At 37.8% G+C, this 22219-nt stretch overlaps 1 protein-coding gene and 1 pseudogene across 1 annotated transcript; one reads left to right on the top strand and one right to left on the bottom strand.

Moving 5' to 3' along the window:
• Nucleotides 1–3304: 3304 nt before the first annotated feature.
• LOC133011474 (uncharacterized) lies at nucleotides 3305–7467 on the top strand (the record flags this gene model as incomplete). Its single annotated transcript, XM_061079200.1, has 4 exons — nucleotides 3305–3683; nucleotides 3773–4127; nucleotides 6557–6709; nucleotides 7323–7467. Coding segments are annotated over 4 exons (1032 nt in total), but the record flags the coding sequence as incomplete, so codon positions are not given.
• An 11274-nt stretch (nucleotides 7468–18741) lies between these two features.
• Nucleotides 18742–21923, bottom strand: LOC133012227 (uncharacterized; annotated as a pseudogene).
• Between the last annotated feature and the right edge of the window lie 296 nt (nucleotides 21924–22219).

The raw sequence follows: 22219 nt of genomic DNA, 5'->3' as shown, positions 1-22219 counted from the left end.
CACATTTCATTCTGGCTTTTCTCTGAAAATACAAATTTAAAAAAGCACTGATGTAAGATGATGATGATCAAATAATCTGTAATAATGAATTGGGTAAAGAAAAGCCAACTTTATAATGGAAGTAAGATCAAAGTGTTTACTCTCAATTCTCTTTGCAATTTTAAATTGTCCTAAAAGGCTCTTTACGAGCCAAAATTAGTTTCTTTCTTAAATTATCCTAGAATTATTAATACATTTATTATTATTTAACATTATTTCCCAATTCAGTAAATACATGTAAATCTGTATGTGTCAGTATGGACATCTGACCTGAGCCCATCAGGGCCCATCTGGACACAATAGTTCAGGCCGGATTCAGACTAAAATCTAGAAATGATGTTAAGGTTAATGTTGGGGGGACTCACACAAACTACTGTACTCATTCACATATATCATTCTGTCTTATATTCACTGTCATTTTGTTCCTCACACATGGTAATTTGCATTCTCATCTACAATTAATTTCTCCTACATGTGCCATTATTCTGTTTCAAATATAATATCTCTGTGCCAGAGAAATCAGTGTTGTGTGTATGATCGTTAATTAGAAAGATCATGATTGTGCATGTAAGAGAGTATACTTGTGTTTGTGTCAGAGTATAGTGGTGCATGTCTGAGATTATGATATTAAGTGGAAGAGCAATTATGAATAATCTCTCTTGGAAGTGTGTGGGAGAGAGAATGATGGTACATGTGACAGAGTATAGTAGTGTGTGTGTGTGTGTGTGTGTGTGTGTGTGTGTTGTGTGTGTGTGTGTGTGTGTGTGTGTGTGTGTGTGTGTGTGTGTGTGTGTGTGTGTGTGTGTGTGTGTGTGTGTGTGTGTGTGTGTGTGTGTGTGTGTGAGAGAGAGAGAGAGAGAGTATACTGGTGTGTGTGAGACCAAGTATTAACTCTCTCTCATGCGGCCTCTTTACTTTCTCTTCCACACGCACATGCATGTGGTGATAAACAATGCTAAATGGAAAACTGTGGTTGTGTGAGGTGTGAATCTTTGCACTGTCTTGCCTTCAGCTGACATTTTTATAATAGTAGCCGATTGTCGGAATACAAACGCTTTAAACAAGAAATTGGTTTTAAGTGACTATTTCTTACAAGCACACGTCCGGGAAAGCAGACTTCAAAGGAGACCGGTGTGGCTAAATTTAGAGGCTTCTTGTACCTAGTTACGTATCCTGTTGATGCATGCGATGATCAATTCTGAGTAAACGTGCTCGGTGGTCTGTCGGAGCAGAGCAGTAGCCAACCACAGCCTACATCACAGCTCAGCTACTGCAGCACACTTTGTTGTTTCACAGGCACTGATGGGCAAATACCATGTGCTGTGAAACAAACAAATGACAAGACTTTTGTTGGTTTAACGAGAAGTAAGAAATTAAATATATAAAGCACATATTTTTATGTGTTCACAATGTTTCATTATGTCATTATGTATAATAAGCATCAAAAGGCTCATTTATTTAATTGCTACTCTATGTGCTGTAGATGAACCAATCCCACGACACTTAAAGAGATGGTTGGAGAGATACCACACTGTCCCTGCTGCAAAAAGATGATATTTAAAATTGCAGAGAGAATTGAGAGTAAACACTTTGATCTTACTTCCAAGATAAAGTTGGCTTTTCTTTACCCAATTCATTATTACAGATTATTTGATCATCATCATCTTACATCAGTGGTTTTTGAAATTTGTATTTTCAGAGAAAAGCCAGAATGAAATGTGATAGTCCTGCCCAGCTATACATGTACTGTTTAGTGTCCTACTTATGTCTTAGTGCTGAGATGAGATGACACATCTGCTTTTAAGTGGTAAGGCCCAGCAACAGACATGTATACATTGTGCTTTATCATCAAATCACAACGTTGGCTACATAATGACCTTTATAGATGTGAGGAGGAAGGAGTCTCACAGTTCATTCTATTTAATTTCAATCTCAACATTTAGTTTTGATTTTCTGTCCTGTGGAAAGAAAATTCTGTTTAGTCAACATATGACCTGACACCTGAGTTGTCCCCAGACGTCTTCAGTGTGACAGGAAGATTGTTTGTTAACAGTGAAGCTCTGTGAGTCTCTAGACTGATGTAAAACCATTGACTATCAGCAAGATGAGGCCGAAACACCTTGATCATCCCCTGGTGGCGAGTTGCGGCATGGGCCATAAATGCATCCTCCCTTATGTTAATGAATGGGACATAGATAAATAGATTTTTCTCCAAATTTGAAGCAGGTTTTTTTACACTGATGTTTGTCCAAGTGTTTTCTTGTAGTATTTCAATTAGTTGAACCATGAATATAAAAACTACTGTGGCAAAGGCCCACTCTGTCTTCAGGACATGGAAATGTGTCGCTCTACAAAATACTATATACTATATAATAATTGTAATTAGGATTTCCACAATTTTTTTTTTTTGAAATACTGTATTTCAGGCTATGATGTGTTGAGAAACTTGAAGCACAAAGTAAAGAAGCTCTTGAATGTATCACCATGTGTTGTTCATGACAACAGTGAGGTGTAGTAGCGTCATCTGAGAACTTGTGGTTGTCTGTTTTTTTTAACCGTCCATCGATACTTCCCACCTCAGAGGGGAGAAGGCTGAATGTACAAGAAATACAACTACACAAACAGAGGCAGTTGCACAACATTTTCTATTCAATGCATAATATTCAAATTCATATAAATTCATATTTACAATGCACAATATGTGGGTTCTCAGTTCCACATCATATTCTGCAGCGGGGGTGCTTTGAAACACAAATGCATCATTACAAAAACATACACTGTAAATATGCAGTTTTCACAGTATTGATGTATATTTGTAGATTATAGTATATAAAATCATTTCTTTAATTCAGTGTTAGTCATGTTTAAGTTGTTGAAACATACATACTACATATGACACATACATACTACATATGACACACACACACACAATCACACATACCCACACACACCCATTAGAGATGTCATTGGCTAATCTCTCAGTGGAAGAGAAGAACATACATTTTACAGGAAGTGGATTTACTATATCAGCCAATGACTTTGATTCCCACTGTGACTAAATCTTCCATTTGAGTGGGACGACACCAGTTACACAAACACAGGCCAATATACAACAATGATTGAAGGACTGGCTGCTCTGATTCTCCTAACTACATTATGTAAGTATGCAAGTGTAGTTCCTAGCCACTGATGTGGTGGAGATATGGTAAAAACACATTAGCCTGTGATCATTAATTGTTGTTTTTGAAGTGTTTGTTTTTGTCCTGTCGTATATCTCTCTCTGTTTCTCTGTTCTTTAGCTCTACATCAGACTGCGGAGGTTCCTCAGCAGATCCCTTTGATTGTGGCTAACCTTGGTGATAACATCAGTCTGTCATGTTCAGTTCCTGGGAGAGAACGCTGGTTGTTTTTCTGGTACAAGATGAAATTTGGATACATGGTCCAAACACTTGCTAAAGGAGCTTCTTCAGATATAAAGTTTCAAGGACAATTTAACAACTCGAGATTCACAGTCATGCCAGCGGCTGATCTGTATACTCTTACCATAAGAAATATAAGCAAAGACGATGAAGCAACATACTTCTGTCAAGCAGGAGAGCCATATATAATTACTTTTGTTAATGAAACAATTTTGGCTGTGAAAGGTAAAGTAAATTCATTTTACTGTCTTTGTTTGCTATGATGTACTAATTGTAGTTCTTTCATTTTCCTTTTCATCTTGTGATTCACACAGATCATAAAAATCAGCAGAAACACATCTATGTCAAACAAAGTCCGGAGACTGTGTCAGTCCAGCCGGGAAACTCAACGACTCTCGAGTGTTCACTTCTCTCCACGAACAAAGAAAACCTGGACCAGGGTCCAGGTGAACACAGTGTGCACTGGTTCAGAGCCGGATCAGGACGCTCCCATCCCGGCTTCATTTACACTCAGAGCAGCAGGAGAGATGAACAAGAGGAGAAGAACTGCGTCTACAGTCTGTCCAAAACTATACACAACTCCTCAGATGCTGGGACTTACTACTGCGCTGTGGTCACATGTGGAGAGATCCTGTTTGGTGGAGGAACCAAAGTGGAGATGAGTATGTTGTAAAGTTTTAATGAAATCATGATCCATCCATATTTCCTAATTGTTGTGTTAGTTTCTGAGCACTGTGTTGATAATAGAAAAGAAAAGGTTCTTCTTCTCCGTACGGCTACAGGAACTTCCCTTGATGATTCATACACTTCCTTTGACTGATCAGTGTTGGGATCTATTGGATTAGTTTACACAGTTTACAGGCTCAGTGAGGATTATAATGAAATCAATCCTATTTTTGGTGGAGTTTGGCTTCACTTTGCTTCAACTAGCTTCTGTGTTTTGGATTTGCTTGTGTGTGTGCGTGTGTTTTCCTCTCAATTTCTTGTGGTACTATTTGTTTTGCTGAGGCCCTAATTCAATTTCATTATTTGTATAGTGACACATCAGAACACACATTATCTCAAAGCACTTTACAATGTAACACCTAAGACCTTCCAATATTCTAGAGAAACCCAACAGTTCCCAAAAAACAGGTTCTGTGTTGTCGGCCATCTGCCTCGACCGACTGGGGAGAAAAATATCAGACTGGTTGTTGTAATGACAATAGTATGTTATCAAGGTTAATAAATCATAGTAGCACCAGTCAGTAGTAAAAATAACAACCCTGCAGCTCTGGAGAAACAGAACAAGAGAGAGATAGAAAGAGTAAACTCAGTGAAATTAGATGTCTCTGGGATTCTTTCTCATTCCAGGACAACCACTTCCATTGGTCATTGCGCTTGGGACACTGATGCTCTTCTGCATCTTTGTGATTGTTGCTCTATTTCTACTCAGATAGAAAAACCCTGTTTGTGAACATTGCAAAGGTAGGTTATTAAGTAAGTTTCCCAAACCTTACCTAAGTGGTGTAAGTGCCTTATAGCACTAACATATTTAAGCTGTAGTCACTACAAGTTAATAATATACTGCAAGATCAGATATTGTGTTAGAAATAAAGAATAAAGTCAATTCACCACATTTCCTAATTTGATAAAACCAAGTTAAACATTCACTGTTCAGCCTCTTCTTGGCCACTGACCATCAAGACCACCACCAGTATCTACTGTTTAGCACCTATTTGGATCTATATTTCTCTGGATCTGCTAGAAGGTGGCTGAGTTCACAGTGGCCATATTCTGTGTTTTCAGCCTCTCTCTTGATCCTTTGTATCAGGCTGGACACCATATAATGTAACATGTAAAATGATTACTTGGTTGTTGTATTACAGGTCTTACTTATGGAATAACAGGAATTCACCAGAGGACTGTACAAACTCATGCATCAGAAACACTGTCAGACAATAATTTTGATGGAACTCATTGAGAAGATGATGATGGATTAAATCATGTATAATAACAAATGATGTGTGTATGAATTGATTGATTAAATGATTTTTGCAGTCAGGTTTTTGGTAATTGAATAGTTTAGTTAACGTTGGAGAGAGCACTTATCTAAATAATATCCCTTGTCTCATTTATTGTGAGTAACTTGAAATGAAACATGAATAATAATGGAACCTTTTTTTTCATTAAAGAGAAAATTCATGTTCTATGCTCTTTATATTATATTAAATGCAAATGAATTAACTTTGTGATGAATAATCCAATAAAGTTTGATGCTTGGAGGGATCAGAGTTGGTCACTGTTAGAGAAGTCACCTCTCAGAATAATGTGCCCGGCTCCCAAGAATCAATACTCTGACGCCTCAATGTAACTTTGACTCATTTAAATTGTTCTCAATTTGATCTGTTTGATCTGTTTGATCTACATCTCCTGCTCCTCAGAGCAGGAGAAGGAAGGAACTGAAGCCATATAACCAGCTCCTGGTAAATAAAACAAGCAAAAATTATTAAAACATGAAAAAACAAACCAGCAAAGAGATTTATTATAAATCCTTTGGGATGTAATTACCTTGAACTCTCAGGTCTGTTCCTTTTTAAAATATAAAGTTTTTTAAGTGTCTTAGCTGTATCGCTTTGCTTTGCTTCTGCGATATGCAGAACAAATGTTCCCGGCTCTATTCTTGCTGTAATACGAGGATCCACCGTCACAAAGCCACTTGTTTTAATTAAAACATCAGGTAACATTCCAGGAACAACCCTGATCCACAACAAGGTTCCTGAAAACCGTAAACAGAGCAGATATATAAATATATATGTATACAAGCCATATTTGAAATTACTACAAAATGAGGAAAATACTTTGAAATTAGAGTAAATCAAACCTTTCTACATGTACTTACGTCCAACTCTGGGCATCAGCAGGAAATATAATATAAATAAAATAAAGAAATAAATACATTTTATTTGTAAGGCACTCTTCATCCGAAAATCTCAGAGTGCCACAAGTACATTGTTAAAATCAAAGTCCTAAAACTCAACTCAAAGTAAAAACGCCTCCTTGAATAAAAAGGTTTTTAGGCCAGTCTTAAAAGAGTCCAGGGTCTGTGTTGCCCTCAGGTGGTCAGGGAGACCGTTCCATAGGCGGGGCGCTGCTGAGCAAAAGGCCCGGTCGCCCATGGTGCGGAGCTTGGTGTTGGGAACCCGAATGAGCGAGCTACTTGTAGATCTAAGGGTGCGGGTGGAGGTGTGCGGAGTGATGAGGTCTTGTAGGTAAGGAGGTGCATGTCCATTTATGCATTTATGGGTGAGGAGTAGAACTTTGTAGTCAATCCGGGTTGAGACAGGGAGCCAGTGGAGTGAGTGGAGAATTGGTGTTATGTGCTCATATTTACGGACTCTCATCAGGATCCTGGCAGCGCTGTTTTGAATGAATTGCAGTTTTTGGATGTTCTTGCCAGTGATCCCAGTGAAAAGTGAATTGCAGTAGTCCAGTCTAGAGGAGATGAATGCGTGGACGAGCTTCTCTGCATCTGACAGGGTTAAAGTGGGGCGGAGTTTGGAGATGATTTTGAGATGGTAAAAGGAGGTTTTGCACAGGTGTATTATATGGTCATTAAAGGTCAGGTGAGGATCAAACCTAACTCCTAGATTAGTGACTGTGGAGGAGAGGGGTATGACCTGACTGTCGAAGGTGAGCTGAGTTATGGAGGATGACTGAACCTGGTGTGGAGTGCCAACAAGGAGGGCTTCAGTTTTGCCACTGTTTAACTGGAGTAAGTTGCTGCTCATCCATGTCTTAATCTCCCCAAGACAGGCGGTGAGACATGAAATGGCTGCAGAGGGGTTTGGGGCAGTTTTGATGTAAAGCTGTGTGTCGTCATAGCATAACAGTGGAAGGACATCCTATGTTTGCTGATGACACGACTGAGGGGGAGCATGTAAACAATGAAGAGGATGGGGCCGAGGACGGACCCTTGCGGAACACCACAGGAGACAGGGAGCAGTCTGGACTTGCATCTTCCCAGTGAGACATACTCAGTTCTGCCAGAGAGGTAGGACTGAAACCACTTGAGTGCAGAGTCTGATAGTCCAACAGCGTTGTAGAGGCGCTCTAGGAGGAGAGTGTGATCCACTGTGTCAAATGCAGCAGTCAGGTCCAGGAGGATGAGGAGTGAGGGTGATCCTGCATCGGCTGTCATCAGCAGGTCATCCGTAACCCTGAGCAAAGCCGTTTCAGTGCTGTGGGCTGAACGAAATCCTGACTGAAACTTTTCAAAGAAGCTGTTATGTTTGAGGTGGTCCTGAAGTTGAGAAGCGACTACCTTCTCTAACACCTTGGACAGGAAGGCGAGGTTGGAGATAGGCCTGTAATTGGCTAGAACCTCTGGGTCAAAGTTACAAACCTTGGTGATGAAATGATGACCTCACTCACTTTTTTTAACTGAACATCGTCATTTTTAAATATCTGTGGCTACTTCGCTCCCTAACAAGTTGCAACATGGAACTAGTTAGTGGCTGAAAGCTGTGTTTTCCTCTCTGCTGCTCTAGATAACCTGAGGAGGCCTGAATACATTCCTCTAAAATGGTTGATGTTTGCACCCGAAATTAATCAGGACCCAATATCACAACAAACTTTTCACTGCAGGAAAGGAACATGTGAAATTATTCAAATTAACCGTGGACCACAGTGATTATTTCAATGCATTAGTTAAATCTCACTCGTCACATATGTGTGTTTTCACCTTTCATCGCACATCTTTGTCTAATGCAGATGGACACACTCACACAAACAGAGAGGGGGGAGGAGTTTCCGTGGTTTTTGACTGACGTGCTTTGTATTTTTCCACAACTGCAGACAGCTGTATGGCAAACAATTAATATAAAATAAGCATTTTGTATTTCGGATACAATTTACATGTTATGTACATATGCATTTAAAACATGTGCAGCTTTTCATAAAATGCCACACGACAGACACTCAAACACAGGAACTCCTCCATCGGTCTTTGTTAAGGTACATGTCTGCGACAACAAGTAAAACCACAGGCTGCAGCGACACTGACAGAAGGCTGGGCCGTCTCTCTGCCCTGAGACCAACCACTGAGGCTGTTGACTCACCACACACCCGACTATGGGCTTCAAACTGATCTGTAGTGAGGGAAGAGCGTCACACAACTTCAGCAGGCGGATTTTTGTTGAACAAGCTGAAAATGTTTGTGTGTGTGTTCAAATATATTTTCTGCATGTGTATTTTCATTTGTTTCCCCTCGTTGTGGAGATCCTATCATCTGTGCATTTGAATGATAATTGACATTCAGAGAGTTACAGGTTATTGGTAAAGCTTTGAAATTGAGCCCGAGAAATGTGAAAAACATTTTTAAATTTTAAATATTTCATTTTCTAATAATGGCAATGGATTTATAAAAAGTTTTAGTTCTATATAAGTTACGACAGCCTTGATATTTTTTACATATTTTTAAATATAGCAAAAAAGTCTGACATATTTTAAATTTGGGGAAGATATTCTGTTGGTTTGAGTTTTTGACAAAGTACCATTTTGATTGATTTTGATCTTCATATTGTTTTGTTGTGGTGTTTTGATTGAATATTATTTCATTCAGTATTAATTTGTACCTCCTGCCTCTGCATCACTGTCAGCTGATGCACACTGAAACAGAATTTAACAACTGCCGAATTACTCGTTGATAATTTGTCAAAAGTTAATTCAAGATCAAAGCATAAATTTGGCAAGTGTGTGATCATCAACTACTCCTTTAAGTTGATATGATATTAACAAACATAACAATAAAACACTGGTATTCCACTGGACATTTTAATAACAGATATACAAGCAGAACGAGCTCAGCTTCTTGAAACTGAGCGTGAAAAAAGCCCCCTCGTATTCACACCTTTATTCGAAACCTTCACCACAGCAATGCTTAAGTTTCCATTTGGTCTTTGGTGGTGACTGTGCACATGTGTTTCTGTGTCTGTGTCTCATGCATCGTTTTCTGCTATAGTTGTAACACCATAACTTGAAAATATATAATTATTTCTTAGACATGTTTTACAGGTCGTTCCAGTTGTATCATGAATCTCCATTCTTTGGTATTTTTTGATGTTCTACAGTTTGTTGTGTTTTGTGACCTCAATGTGAATGTGTTTCTGAGATACTGTGGCAGTGGAGCTCTGCTTCCTGCTCACAGCCGTCTGTAGAGAATACAGACGATGGACGGTGTGACCACAACCACCCCCCAGCTCAACATGCTGAGCTTGATGTGCTGTGTGGGAGGGTCATCACTGGCTCCTGCAGCGTTTCACTGTGTCAAAGAGCTGCACATATCTTTTTGTCTTTAATTAATTAAATATAAACCGTTTGTAAGATGGTATTTTTTGATTTGAGGACGCAGAATCTTACACTGTAGTTATATATTGTTAAGTGCTCTCAGAATTGATTCAATTTGATCCTCAAAGCTTTGGCATTGAAATGCTTCAGGTTATTGTATTATATATCCCTTTACTTCTTAATATCCTATTAAATCAAAAACATTATTCCAACAGTTATTCAAAGTTACCTGCACTACATGCACTACACTGCACTGCTAAACCTAAACAATAAAGCAGTGTTATTCCACAGGACTTCAATATGCATTTAAAATGACCTTCAGAGAAAATTGGGACGAAATGGTGACGACTTTAAAGCAAAGCATCAAAGTCTTTATAAGGAAGTTGAAAAGTATGAACCGAATTAACTGACAGGAGCAAGATTAAGTTTGTTAGAAGTTATAAATGTCAGTTTCAATACATGTTCTGTTAGTTGCTCAGCCTATATTACAATGTAAGACTGTGGGGGAGTATTCTTGGTTACGTCCCTTAATCACAACCGCTCTGTACATGGACATCTTCCTTGGGCCACACCCCCCCCCCCCCCCTCCCACCACCAACTCTTAATAAAGTTGGTTGAGTAGTCTCATGATGATCCTATTGACAAAGTGCAGAGACAACACAATATCATCTTTTGTGGAAACCAGTCTCGAATTCTGTTTAAACACAATTGTTCAATAGTGAATTAAATGACAAGACAAACACAAATATGTGCTGCATTTGGTCATAATGTGTTGATAATTATGTTATAAGGGAAAATATCTTATACCTAACCCAATGTAATGTATGGGAAGTAATTCTAATCTTTACTTTACGTCATGTTGTGTGACTCTAGTGTCATTTTTAGAAACATGAAACTCGAGGTTGATGTTGTTTGTTTCATGTGTTTTAGATGGAAGGATATCAGATATTATTTCCACTGTGAAAATGAGTGGCCAATCATATTGCTCTCACGTTGTTCCCACCCACTTGATATGATTACATGAAGGAAATCTTCCTGCAGTACATAAGCATCTAAATCAACGACTGTCTGAAGAGGATTAATTAAAATGCTGATCTTATTCCAACTGCTGCTGCTGCTGCTCGGAGCGACGCGTAAGTTAAACTCTCGATTTGAGTTGGAAAATACACAATGTTTTAATTGTTGTTGTTGCGTCAATTCAGCACAGGACATTTATTAGTCTGTCATTATCATTAATCGTTGCTCAATTTCATGTTATTTTTAGGAAGCGCATGCGATCAGATCTTTGAGACAAAGACTGTTGATGTCGGAGATGAAGTGAAGTTGACGTGCAGCCGCCAGAAGTCGGATTTCAGAACCAAAAACCTTTTTTGGATCAGGCTTGTTTCTGGAAACTTGCCTGAAATCATGGGACGAACATTTTCCTTTGATGATGATGTTGTTAATAAGACTCCTCACTTTACAGTCAAACAAGAGCCTGGAAGCTTTGTTCTGTACATTAACAAAGCAGAGCTGAGTGATGCTGGAGGTTACTACTGCATGGAACAATATTACGTTGACATGAAATTATTGAATGGAACATTTCTAAAAATTAAAGGTAAATAAAAAAACACAATTATTTCACATCTTTTAAAAATGCAATTACTTTGCAAACACCAAACAAGAAATTTAATAATTTTATCTTGTCTCTATATTGTCTTTATAAAGAGAATAAATATCCTCTAAATTTACCTCAATGCATATAAGTCAATATTTAACGTTAATTTTTGTGTTTGTATTTCCCAGGACCAGAACCTGATATAACTGCCGTCATTCAGGTCCCTCCATCTGACCCGGTCGGTTCAGGAGACTCTGTGACTCTGCAGTGTTCCGTCCTGTCCGGCTCTGACAACCACACATGTCCAAGATATGACAAGCTGTACTGGTTCAGAGCTGATGAATCTCATCCCAGTTTAGTTTATGTTCATGGCAGTAGTGGTGATGAATGCGAAGGGAGCCTTGAAGTTCACTCATCTCACGGATGTGTCTTCAATTTCTGTAAGAGTTTTAGTTCCTCTGATCTTGGGACTTATTACTGCGCTGTGGTCACATGTGGAGAGATTTTATTTGGACAAGGAATAAAACTGGAAAATGAAGGTAACTGTTTTTTATTGTTAAAGTATCACATTCGTGTGTTTAATTTGGAATCAATAGAATAAATGACTATCACGTATCACAAATTTGTCTCATTTGTTCCTTTTGAATTTAAACATTATTTCAAATCCTAATTAACTTTGACTATTTAATTATTGTGTTTCAGCACTCAACATCTGGAATGTACAGAAGGCCAATACAATTCTGTGTCTGTTAAGTGCTGCATTGGCTATAAGTCTGATTGTTATTGTCGTCCTGATCCAGGAGAAAATGTGTGATTGTTGCAAAGGTGATCAAATATTCTCATATTTTACTTATTTAAAAGTATTAAGCAAAAGATAAATACACAGAATTTACATTAATCATTTGTGAAAATTGACCTGCAGCATCTTTTATCACACAGCTGGAGTTTCTTTACAAACAGAGGCTGCAGCAGTCAGTGGTAATCCGCCAAGTCAGCAGGTAAAGTACATGAGGAAAAGACAGAAACAATTAACAATGGAGCCCAACCTATTTATTGATTCATATATGATCCTGTCACCGACACATCGATTTCTGCATTTGTTGTGGGCCAGTCTGTCTGTGTCAGTCCGACATGGTTCAAATGATCAAATGATAAAAATGATCTGGTGCCGAGTTTGACCTTCAGTTTGACCTCGTTGTCGTTTATCTAAGGACGTAGAAGAAGACGTGTTCAACTTGAGCATATTACATGTCCAAGTTGCACAAAACTAATTGTACAAAACACCTGCCGAATGCGAAGTTAATTAGATTGACGGTTTGCGAGATATATGTTCTACATTATATGTAGATAAATATAAAATATTTTTCTGTTTTTTATTTAACTTCTATGTATTTGTTTGCAATCTTTGTTACCAATTTACAAACACACATTAAGGAAAATATTTAATAAAATCTTTAACATTATATAATATTAGCATCAGCCCTCTCAAATCCACATCAATCAGATGCTTAGTAAAGCATTTGTTTCTTTTCATATGTTAATTTCGAGACATTTTGTTTTTTCCACATTCTTCCCCAGAGACACAAGGACTCATTGGTTTATTCTGCACCAACCTTCAACAAGAGGAAGGCTGGCAAAACAACCGGGAGAAGGAATGTAAAACCTGCAGATGAAGAAACTGTCTACTCTGATGTCAGAGTTTATGCAATAGATTAACAATCCAAACAGTCGTCTTTCTGATTAAATAGCTATTATCATTCATGGCTTGTTGCTCCCTCACTGCTGAACACTCAACTAAATCACCACTGTTTGCTGCTCTGGCTCCTAAACGGTGGAACGAGCTCCCCATCGACATCAGGACATCAGAAAGTCGACACGTCTTCCATCGCAAACTAAAAACACATCTCTTCCAACTTTACCTTGACTAAAAAAAAAAAGAAAAAAACTTCCCTCCAGCACTTTGTAGTTTGGCTTTCTTGAAGAAAATGTTACTTTCTTGATTCTTGTTGTTCTGGGTTCGTAACCTCATGGTTGATGCGCTTATTGTAAATTGCTTTGGATTAATGCGTCAGCTAAATGAAATGTAATATAACTGTGTATTTTTTATTTCTCAGTATTTTTCAAGGTCAATCGTGTTTCTACTCAAACTGGCTTTTTGAAAGATTCAAACATTTACTCCGTCTCATATGCAAATTAAATCTATAAATAAAATGTAGGTTTGTGTTTATTGTTTCAATCTTAACACATACATGCACTGTAAAAAAAATAACATTTGACATTTAAACTAAAAATATTTTATCAATGAACTAAAAATCTTTTTCATATAATGTGAAATTAGTTTTAAGACCTTAATTTGTCTTTTTTTAAATATTTATAGCATAAACTACCTGCAGGGGCATGAAGTTAAGAAATTGAGATTGAATATCTTGGTTCTTTGAAAACAGTCAAAACCATGACAATATTTTTTTGAGGCTCAAACATCAAATTAGTATTCATACTGTTTTATTTTATCACTTATTAGAATTTTACAAATAATTCAAATTTGTTTATACTAACCATGAATCTGTTGGTGCTGTAGAAATTATATTTTCTGTGTCAAAAAAAAACAGTGTAGTACCACCAGAAAATGAGGGGGCAGTGTAGCCAACAGTAAAAACAAGATGACAATAGGACAAGAGGAAGAATTTTCAACAAAATATTAAAGCGTGTCTTTGTCTCAATGTATTTCCTTGTTTCACATCCCACAATATGTTTAGAATGAGTCCAGATCCTCTTCTCTCTGGGTTGCCCTCTCATGGACGTATGTGAGCAGTGACGGTTATAGTTTGAAACGGGCGTTTCTCTTGTTGTACTTGAAGGCAGCACGAAGGAGCCTGATGAAACTGACTCCTCATTCAGAAGGAGAGTTTGTGAAGGAGTCTCTTGTTGCTGCTGTGTGGTGTCGCTTGAAAATCCATCTCATTGGCTTTTACTGATATGACGTATTGACAAAAAATACATCTTTGGCCTTGGAGGAAACAACAGACATAGCAAATATCAGCCAACTATACATTTTTGTTTGTGGGATCACTGTGGTGCTCAGTACAGGGGAGGAATTCCTTTTCTTTGCAAGCCAAACATGTTGCTGCAAGAGGTGAGGACTTGTAGGAGAAAGCTGTGTCCTGCAACAAGCTTTGAGCATCATCATCACTACCATCAGACACCAGAGAGAAGCAGTTGCAGCCAGTGGTTATTGTAATGTGTGCGCTGTAATAAAGTATGGCCCTAAAAGCATGTGATGACATTTAAAATGGGCCTTGATAGGAAAGAGGTTCCACCTGCTGAGGTGGTAAATTAAAAAAAAAGAGATTCTTTTAAACGTAGTGCAGCCCAGCTTCCTGAGATCAAAACAGAGAGAGAGAGAGGATGTGATGCCCCTTAGTCTGAAAACCAAGCCACAATAATGCTGACGTTTCTGTGAATGTGGGTTTATGTGCAACTCTTTGTGTTTCAGATGCAGCATGAAGCCAGAAACAAAACCGAATCTAAAGGAGGAGACAAAATACATGTTGATACAATATCAACTGCAGGGCTTTTGTTTTATATGAAATCTCCCAGTTGATACACTTGAGTTCACCCTTGTAAATAAATCATTGGTTTAACAGTAAACTCAAGATTATTATGCATCAAAAGCAGCACTTGTAGTATTGACAACAATGCTTTTGAAACAGTGACAAACCAGAACATGTTGTTTCATAAATATTATGCTAGTTGTTTGTTGTATTTATAACATTTAGCATTTAACAAACATGCTTGAATGGGTATTCAGAGGATAAACATAATATTAATAAAGGCTGAGAAGACAAAACAATACAAAATAATTAGTTCTAAACTAAATAAATAAAATGAATAAATGGTCAGATATGATACAGATCGTTACAACATGGTCATAACAGTAGACGTGTCTCATTACAACATGTAATCGGAGCACATCTAAGATGTAACAGTCCCCTCCCACTGTCTGCTGTGTGGCTCAGTTCAACTGAATCACCACACAGGGTGAGCTCGTCATCATCCATGACATTTGGATCTGTTGGCCCCGTTTCACTGAAGGTGACTCCTCTGACTTTCTGAATGACTGTCACAAATACCTAAATATGTTTTAATACAGCAAGAAAGAAACAATATATTCAACGATCAACAATATATCTCATCTGTAGATGTATCAAAAGCACAGCCTCAGGCCCACAGAGGGTACAAAGTCTTTATTGTTTTAATTTTACAGCTTGCAACTTTAATGTATTGGTTCACTCTCACTTCTCTCATTTGAGTTACTACCTCAACAAGGAGCCGTCAGTTTGTTTGCTTCTCTGGTTGTGGGATTTGTTCACAAACCTTTGAATCAATTTCCAATACATTTTTTATAATAGACATTTGCCTTCATATTTACAGATATATAACCACCTATAGATTTCTTGGTATCAAACTTCTATGAAATGAACTGCTAGCAGAGACTGTTTAATTGATTTGCAGCTGAAAGTTTCAGCTCTAGAAACCCACCAACAAACTCACTGATGGAAAGATGATAGATATTATTTCCACTGTGGTCGTACATTTAAAATCCAATCAGATTGCTCAGACTCGTTTCCTCCCACTTAATATGATTGCTTTCAGATGAATCATTGTATCGTGCTTTTTCAGAACTCATGTGGAATAACCAGAAAATGTTGAACATATTATATTTCCTGCTGATGCTCAGAGTTGGACGTAAGTACATGTAGAAAGGTTTGATTTAGACTCATTTCAAAGTGGACTTAATTTTGTAGTAATTTAATATATGACTTGTATGCACATATATTTATATATATGCTGTGTTTACTGTGTTTTCAGGATGCATAGACGAGCTGAACTTTGAAAGAAAGACTGTTCGTATCGGAGATCATTTTAACCTGACGTGTATCAGGAGGAATTCGGGAACCTTGATGTGGATCAGGTTTGTTTCTGGAATGTTACCTGAAGTTTTAGGGAAAACAAGTGGCTTTGTGACTGTTGATCCTCGTATTACAGTAAGAATAGAGCCGGGAACATTTGTTCTGTATATCGCAAGAGCAAAGCAAAGCGATACAGCAGTTTACTATTGTATGAAAAGACACTTAGAAAACTTAACATTTTTAAAAGGAACAGTCCTGAGAGTTCAAGGTAATTTCAGCCCAAAGAAATGATAATACATCTGTCTGTTGTTTGTTTTTTTATGTTTAAATTGTTTTTCTATTTTTCTTATTTACCAGGAGCTGGTGCTAAGGCTTCAGTTCCTACATCTCCTGCTCCTCCAGAACACTCTGTGTATCTGCAGTGCTCAGTCCTCTCTGACACTGTGAACAAGAAATGTCCCAAAGAAAAGTGTATGAGCTGTTTCAAAGATGGATCACATACTTTTAATTATAATCGAGGGGACGGTGTTGATGAATATGAAGGGAATCCTGAGAAACTCTCAACAGTGAAATCCAGCTTCTTGAACAACATCAGCTCCTCTGAGGCTGGGACTTATTTCTATGCTTTGGCCACATGTGGAGCGAAAGCTTCTGGAAACGGATCAAAACTCAACACTGAAGGTAATTGCATCATATTTCTTGTGATTGGGACATGAGTATATAAGGTTATGGCATTTTTGTCCATAATTTAACATTGTAACAGCTCATCACAGCTGATGAATTACTTTTAATTACACTTCTACGATTAGTAATTTTAATGTTTGCCCTTTTTCATTTATGTCAGCAGTTAAAACTTGGTATTTGCAGAAGGACAAGGTTGTTATTTTCCTGTTATTTGCTGCTTTGGCTATTTGCCTGGTTATTATAGCCATTCTCGTTTATGCAATCAGGAAAAACAGCAAAACGTCTGACGGTGAGTCACAGCATTCATGCATTGATTTATTGAAACAGTTTTTAAAAAAGGTTGTTTCTCACTAGCATTGTGGTATTTTTTTATAATATAGCTTCAGTTGCTTTGCAAACAAATGCAACAGCCACTGGATATCTGGAAGATCAGCAGGTAAGGTAGATACAGTGAAGTAGAGATTTAGTATTTTTTTTCCCGCTGCTAACATCTGTCATCTCACATTTGTCTGTAATGTTTCCCCAGACGGACGAGGACTCGTTGGTTTATTCTACAGTAAACTTCAAACCTAGAGCAAGGGATCCAAAAACAGCAGAAGAAGAGAGAATCTACTCTGATGTCCGATTCCTTGAAGTCGGATTAATTATCGAAACATTGCATTTTCCAGTTGATGTTCATGTTGTGTGAAAACGCACACCTAGTTTCACCCTTATGTTTACCAGAAAGTGAATCATGATACAAGGTAACTGGTGTTTATCTTTGCTGTGTGAAACAAATAACTGTAAACATTCACTTCATAATAGAGTTTTCATCAAAGTTGTGAACCCTGTCTTTTTGTACATTGTACAGTATTGCTAATGATAATTTACAATATATATATATATATATTTATATATATATATATATATATTTTTTTTTTTACAAAAAAAATCTGTCAACTTCTTACGTGACTCACATCTATGAGTAACTCAGACAGGAAGTGGTGGGTGTGTAGATGTGTTGCTTACTTCTTAATAGACAAGACAAAAATGACCAAAGCGCAACTATTAAAATAATTACTCAGAAAGTAATCATGCTATTTCACTTTTCTTTTTCTATTTTCAATATTACTGACTAAACCTGCTGATATGTTGACACACACACTGTCATCAATACAAATAAATAAAACAAAATCGGTTGTGGTTGGTGTTTACGAAGCACATCCCTCTTAATATTAAATTTAGAGTAATGTCAACACACAAAACTAAAATGGTGAACATAGTAAACATTACGCCTGTTCAACATAAGCATTGCATGTTGGCACCTAAAGCACATGTGTGTGTGCTGTTGGTCATGACTCATAGAAGATTCCAGTGATGTCAGTTCAACCTAGTGAACCCATGACCTTTACATGTACTCGTCTTCATGTTGAGCTCAGCAGATCAAATTGAGAACGATTTAAATGAGTCAAAGTTACATTGAGGCGTCAGAGTATTGACTCTTAGGAGCCGGGCACATTATTCTGAGAGGTGACTTCTGTAACAGAGACCAACTTTGATCCCTCCAAGCATCAAACTTTATTGGATTATTCATTACAAAGTTAATTCATTTGCATTTAATATAATATAAAGAGCATAGAACATGAATTTTCTCTTTAATGAAAATGAAAGTTCCATAAATGATTCATATTTCATCCGGATTTTGAGAAGTTACTCACAATAAATTAGACAAGGGATATTATTAAGATAAGTGTTCTCTCCAACATTAACTAAACTTTTCAATTACCAAAAACGTGACTGCAAAAATCATTTAATCAATCAATTCATGCACACATAAGTTGTTTTTATACATTATTTAATCCATCATCATCTTCTCAATGAGTTGCATCAAAATTATTGTCTGACAGTGTTTCTGATGCTTGAGTATGTACAGTCCTCTGGTGAATTCCTGTTATTCCATCTTGTAGCTTTTCTTGAGTTGAAACCAAGTGCAGCGTAGTTCATTGCCGCTGCGTCACCATCCTGCAAACAATATGATTCAAAGTTATAAATACGTCCTGTAATACCACAACCAAGTAATCGTTTTACATGTTACAATATATGGTGACCAGCTTGGTACAAAGGATCAAGAGAGAGGCTGAAAACACAGAATATGGCCACTGTGAACTCAGCCACCTTCTAGCAGATCCAGAGAACTATAGATCCAAATAGGTGCTAAACAGTAGATACTGGTGGTGGTCTTGATGGTCAGTTGCCAAGAAGAGGTTCACCCTCCTTCTTATTCAGCATGCAAACTTCATTAGAATCAGAATCGACGGAAGTAGTAGACAAGAGTTTGAACCAGATGAGGAAACACTGTTCTTACAGAATGATGTTCATAGACAGTCAAAGACGCTTTGAAGGAAACATATAACAGTGGATGTTTAACTTGGTGTGATTTAATAAGGAAATGTGATGAATTTACTTTATTCTTTATTTTTAACAGAATATCTGATCTTTCAGTATGTTATTAACTTGTAATGACTACAGCCTAATTATTTGTTTGCTTATAGGCTCTTACAACACTTAGCTGAGGTTTGGGTCAGGATGTGGTCTGGTTTGACACAGGGGAAGTCCTCTGCGTTAGTTACACTTAATCAAGATCAAATCACAAAGCTTAACCAAAATTATTTCAATGCCGACTGTGGTTGCAGACATTTCCTTTCTACTTCCGCTGTTAACCATTAGGTCTCAACATGCATTAGATATTTAGATTTTATTTACCGCATCATTTGGTTGATCCTCAGCTGATCCATCAGGATGGGAGGCAGTCGCTGCTCCTGTTTATAAAGGCAAGATAATAATAAAGTGTCTTGACAACTCATTTTACGTGTTATACAATGTTAATGCCAGTAGATGTCGCTCTGGTAACAGCATCTCGGACTAAAACAAATTGTGTCTGTCACACCTCCCCCCCATGTTCATAACAAAGTGCTGTCTATACAGTTTATGGGTTTCAGGAAGCCCAGGGAAAGCTCCTCGACATTCAACTAGCTGCATACCTGAATAATATGACTCCTTCCAGGCGTAAACGTGAAGCTATTCATGTAAAAACCATGAAATTAGATCTTAATTATAACTTCACAACCATTTTTTACAAAAACTGGCATTAAAAGAACAAAAATGGTACCGGCTTACGTGATAATCCATGTGCACATAATGAACCAACCTTTGCAATGTTCGCAAACAGTCTTTTTCTTTCTGAAGAGAATTAGAGCAACAATCGCAATGATGCAGCAGAGCATCAGTGTCCCAAGCGCAATGATCAATGGAAGTTGTTCTTGTCCTGGAATGAGACAGAATCCCAGAGACATTTCATTACAGTGAGTTTACTCTTTCTATCTCTCTCTCGTTCTGCTTCTCCAGAGCTGCAGGGTTTGTTATTTTTTCCTACTGACTGGTGCTGCTATGATTGATAAACCTTGATTACACACTAGTGTCATTACAAAAAACAGTCGGTCAAGGCAGATGGCCGACAACGCAGAGCCTGGTTTTGGGGAACTGTTGGGTTTCTCTAGAATATTGGAAGGTCTTAGGTGTTGCCATGTAAAGTGCTTTGAGTTAATGTGTGTTGTGATTGATAATTAAATTGAATTAAAGCCTCAACAAAACAAATAGTACCACAGCAAATTGAGAGGAAAACGCGCACAGGCACACACAAGCAAATCAAAAACAGAGAAGTTAGTTGAAGCAAAGTGAAGCCAAATTCAACCCAAAATAGGATTGATTTCATTGTAATCCTCACTGAGCCTGTAAACTGTGTAAACTAATCCAATAGATCCCAACACTGAGCAGTCAAAGCAAGTGTATGAATCATCAAGGAAAGTTCCTGTTGACGGAGAAGAAGAACCTTCTCTTTTCTATCATCAAAACAGTGCTCAGAAACTAACACAACAATTAGGAAATATAGATTTATCTTGATTTCATTAAAACTTTACAACATACTCATCTCCACTTTGGTTCCTCCACCAAACAGGATCTCTCCACATGTGACCACAGCACAGTAGTAAGTCCCAGCATCTGAGGAGTTGTGTATAGTTTTGGACAGACTGTAGACGCAGCTCTTCTCCTCTTGTTCATCTCTCCTGCTGCTCTGAGTCTAAATGAAGCCGGGATGGGAGCGTCCTGATCCGGCTCTGAACCAGTGCACACTGTGTTCACCTGGACACGGGACCAGCTTTTCTTTGTTCGTGGAGAGAAGTGAACACTCGAGAGTCGTTGAGTTTCCTGACTGGACTGACACAGTCTCCGGACTTTGTTTGACATAGATGTGTTTCTCCTGATTTTTGTGATCTGTGTGAATCACAAGATGAAAAGGAAAATGAAAGAACTACAATTTAGTACATCATAGCAAACAAAGACAGTAAAATGAACTTACTTTACCTTTCACAGCCAAAATTGTGCCATTAAAAAAGGTAATTATATATGGCTCTCCTGCTTGACAGAAGTATGTTGCTTCATCGTCTTCGCTAATATTTCTTATGGTAAGAGTATGCAGATCACCCTCGTGCATGACTGTGAATCTCGGGTTGTCAAATTGTCCTTGAAGATTTATTTTTGGAGAAGCTCCTTTAGCAAGTGTTTGGACCATGTATCCAAATTTCATCTTGTACCAGAAAAACAACCAGGCTTCTTTCCCAGGAACTGGACATGTCAGATTGATGTTATCACCGAGGTTAGCCACAATCAAAGGGATCTGCTGAGGAACCTCCGCAGTCTGATGTAGAGCTAAAGAACAAAGAAACAGAGAGAGTTATACGACAGGACAAAAACAAACACTTCAAAAACAACAATTAATGATCACAGGCTATTGTGTTTTTACCATATTTCCATCACATCAGTGGCTAGAATCTACACTTACATACTTACATAATGTGGTTAGGAGAATCAGAGCAGACAGTCCTTCAATCATTGTTGTATATTGGCCTGTGTTTGCGTAACTGGTGTCGTCCCACTCAAATGGAAGATTTAGTCACAGTGGAAATCATAGTGATTGGCTGATATAGTAAATCCACTACCAATATAGGTTCTTCTTTTCCACTAAGAGATTGGCCAATGACACTTTCTCTCTCTCTAATGTGTGTGTGTGTGTGTGTGTGTGTGTGTGTGTGTGTGTGTGTGTGTGTGTGTGTGTGTGTGTGTATATGTAAACGTATATATACCCACACATATGTATATGTTTCAACAACTTAAACATGGCTCTAACACCGAATTATATAAATGAT

The sequence above is a fragment of the Limanda limanda genome, chromosome 10 (assembly GCF_963576545.1).
Source record: "Limanda limanda chromosome 10, fLimLim1.1, whole genome shotgun sequence".
NCBI lineage: Eukaryota > Metazoa > Chordata > Actinopteri > Pleuronectiformes > Pleuronectidae > Limanda > Limanda limanda.
This window is presented reverse-complemented; position numbering and strand designations above follow the sequence as displayed.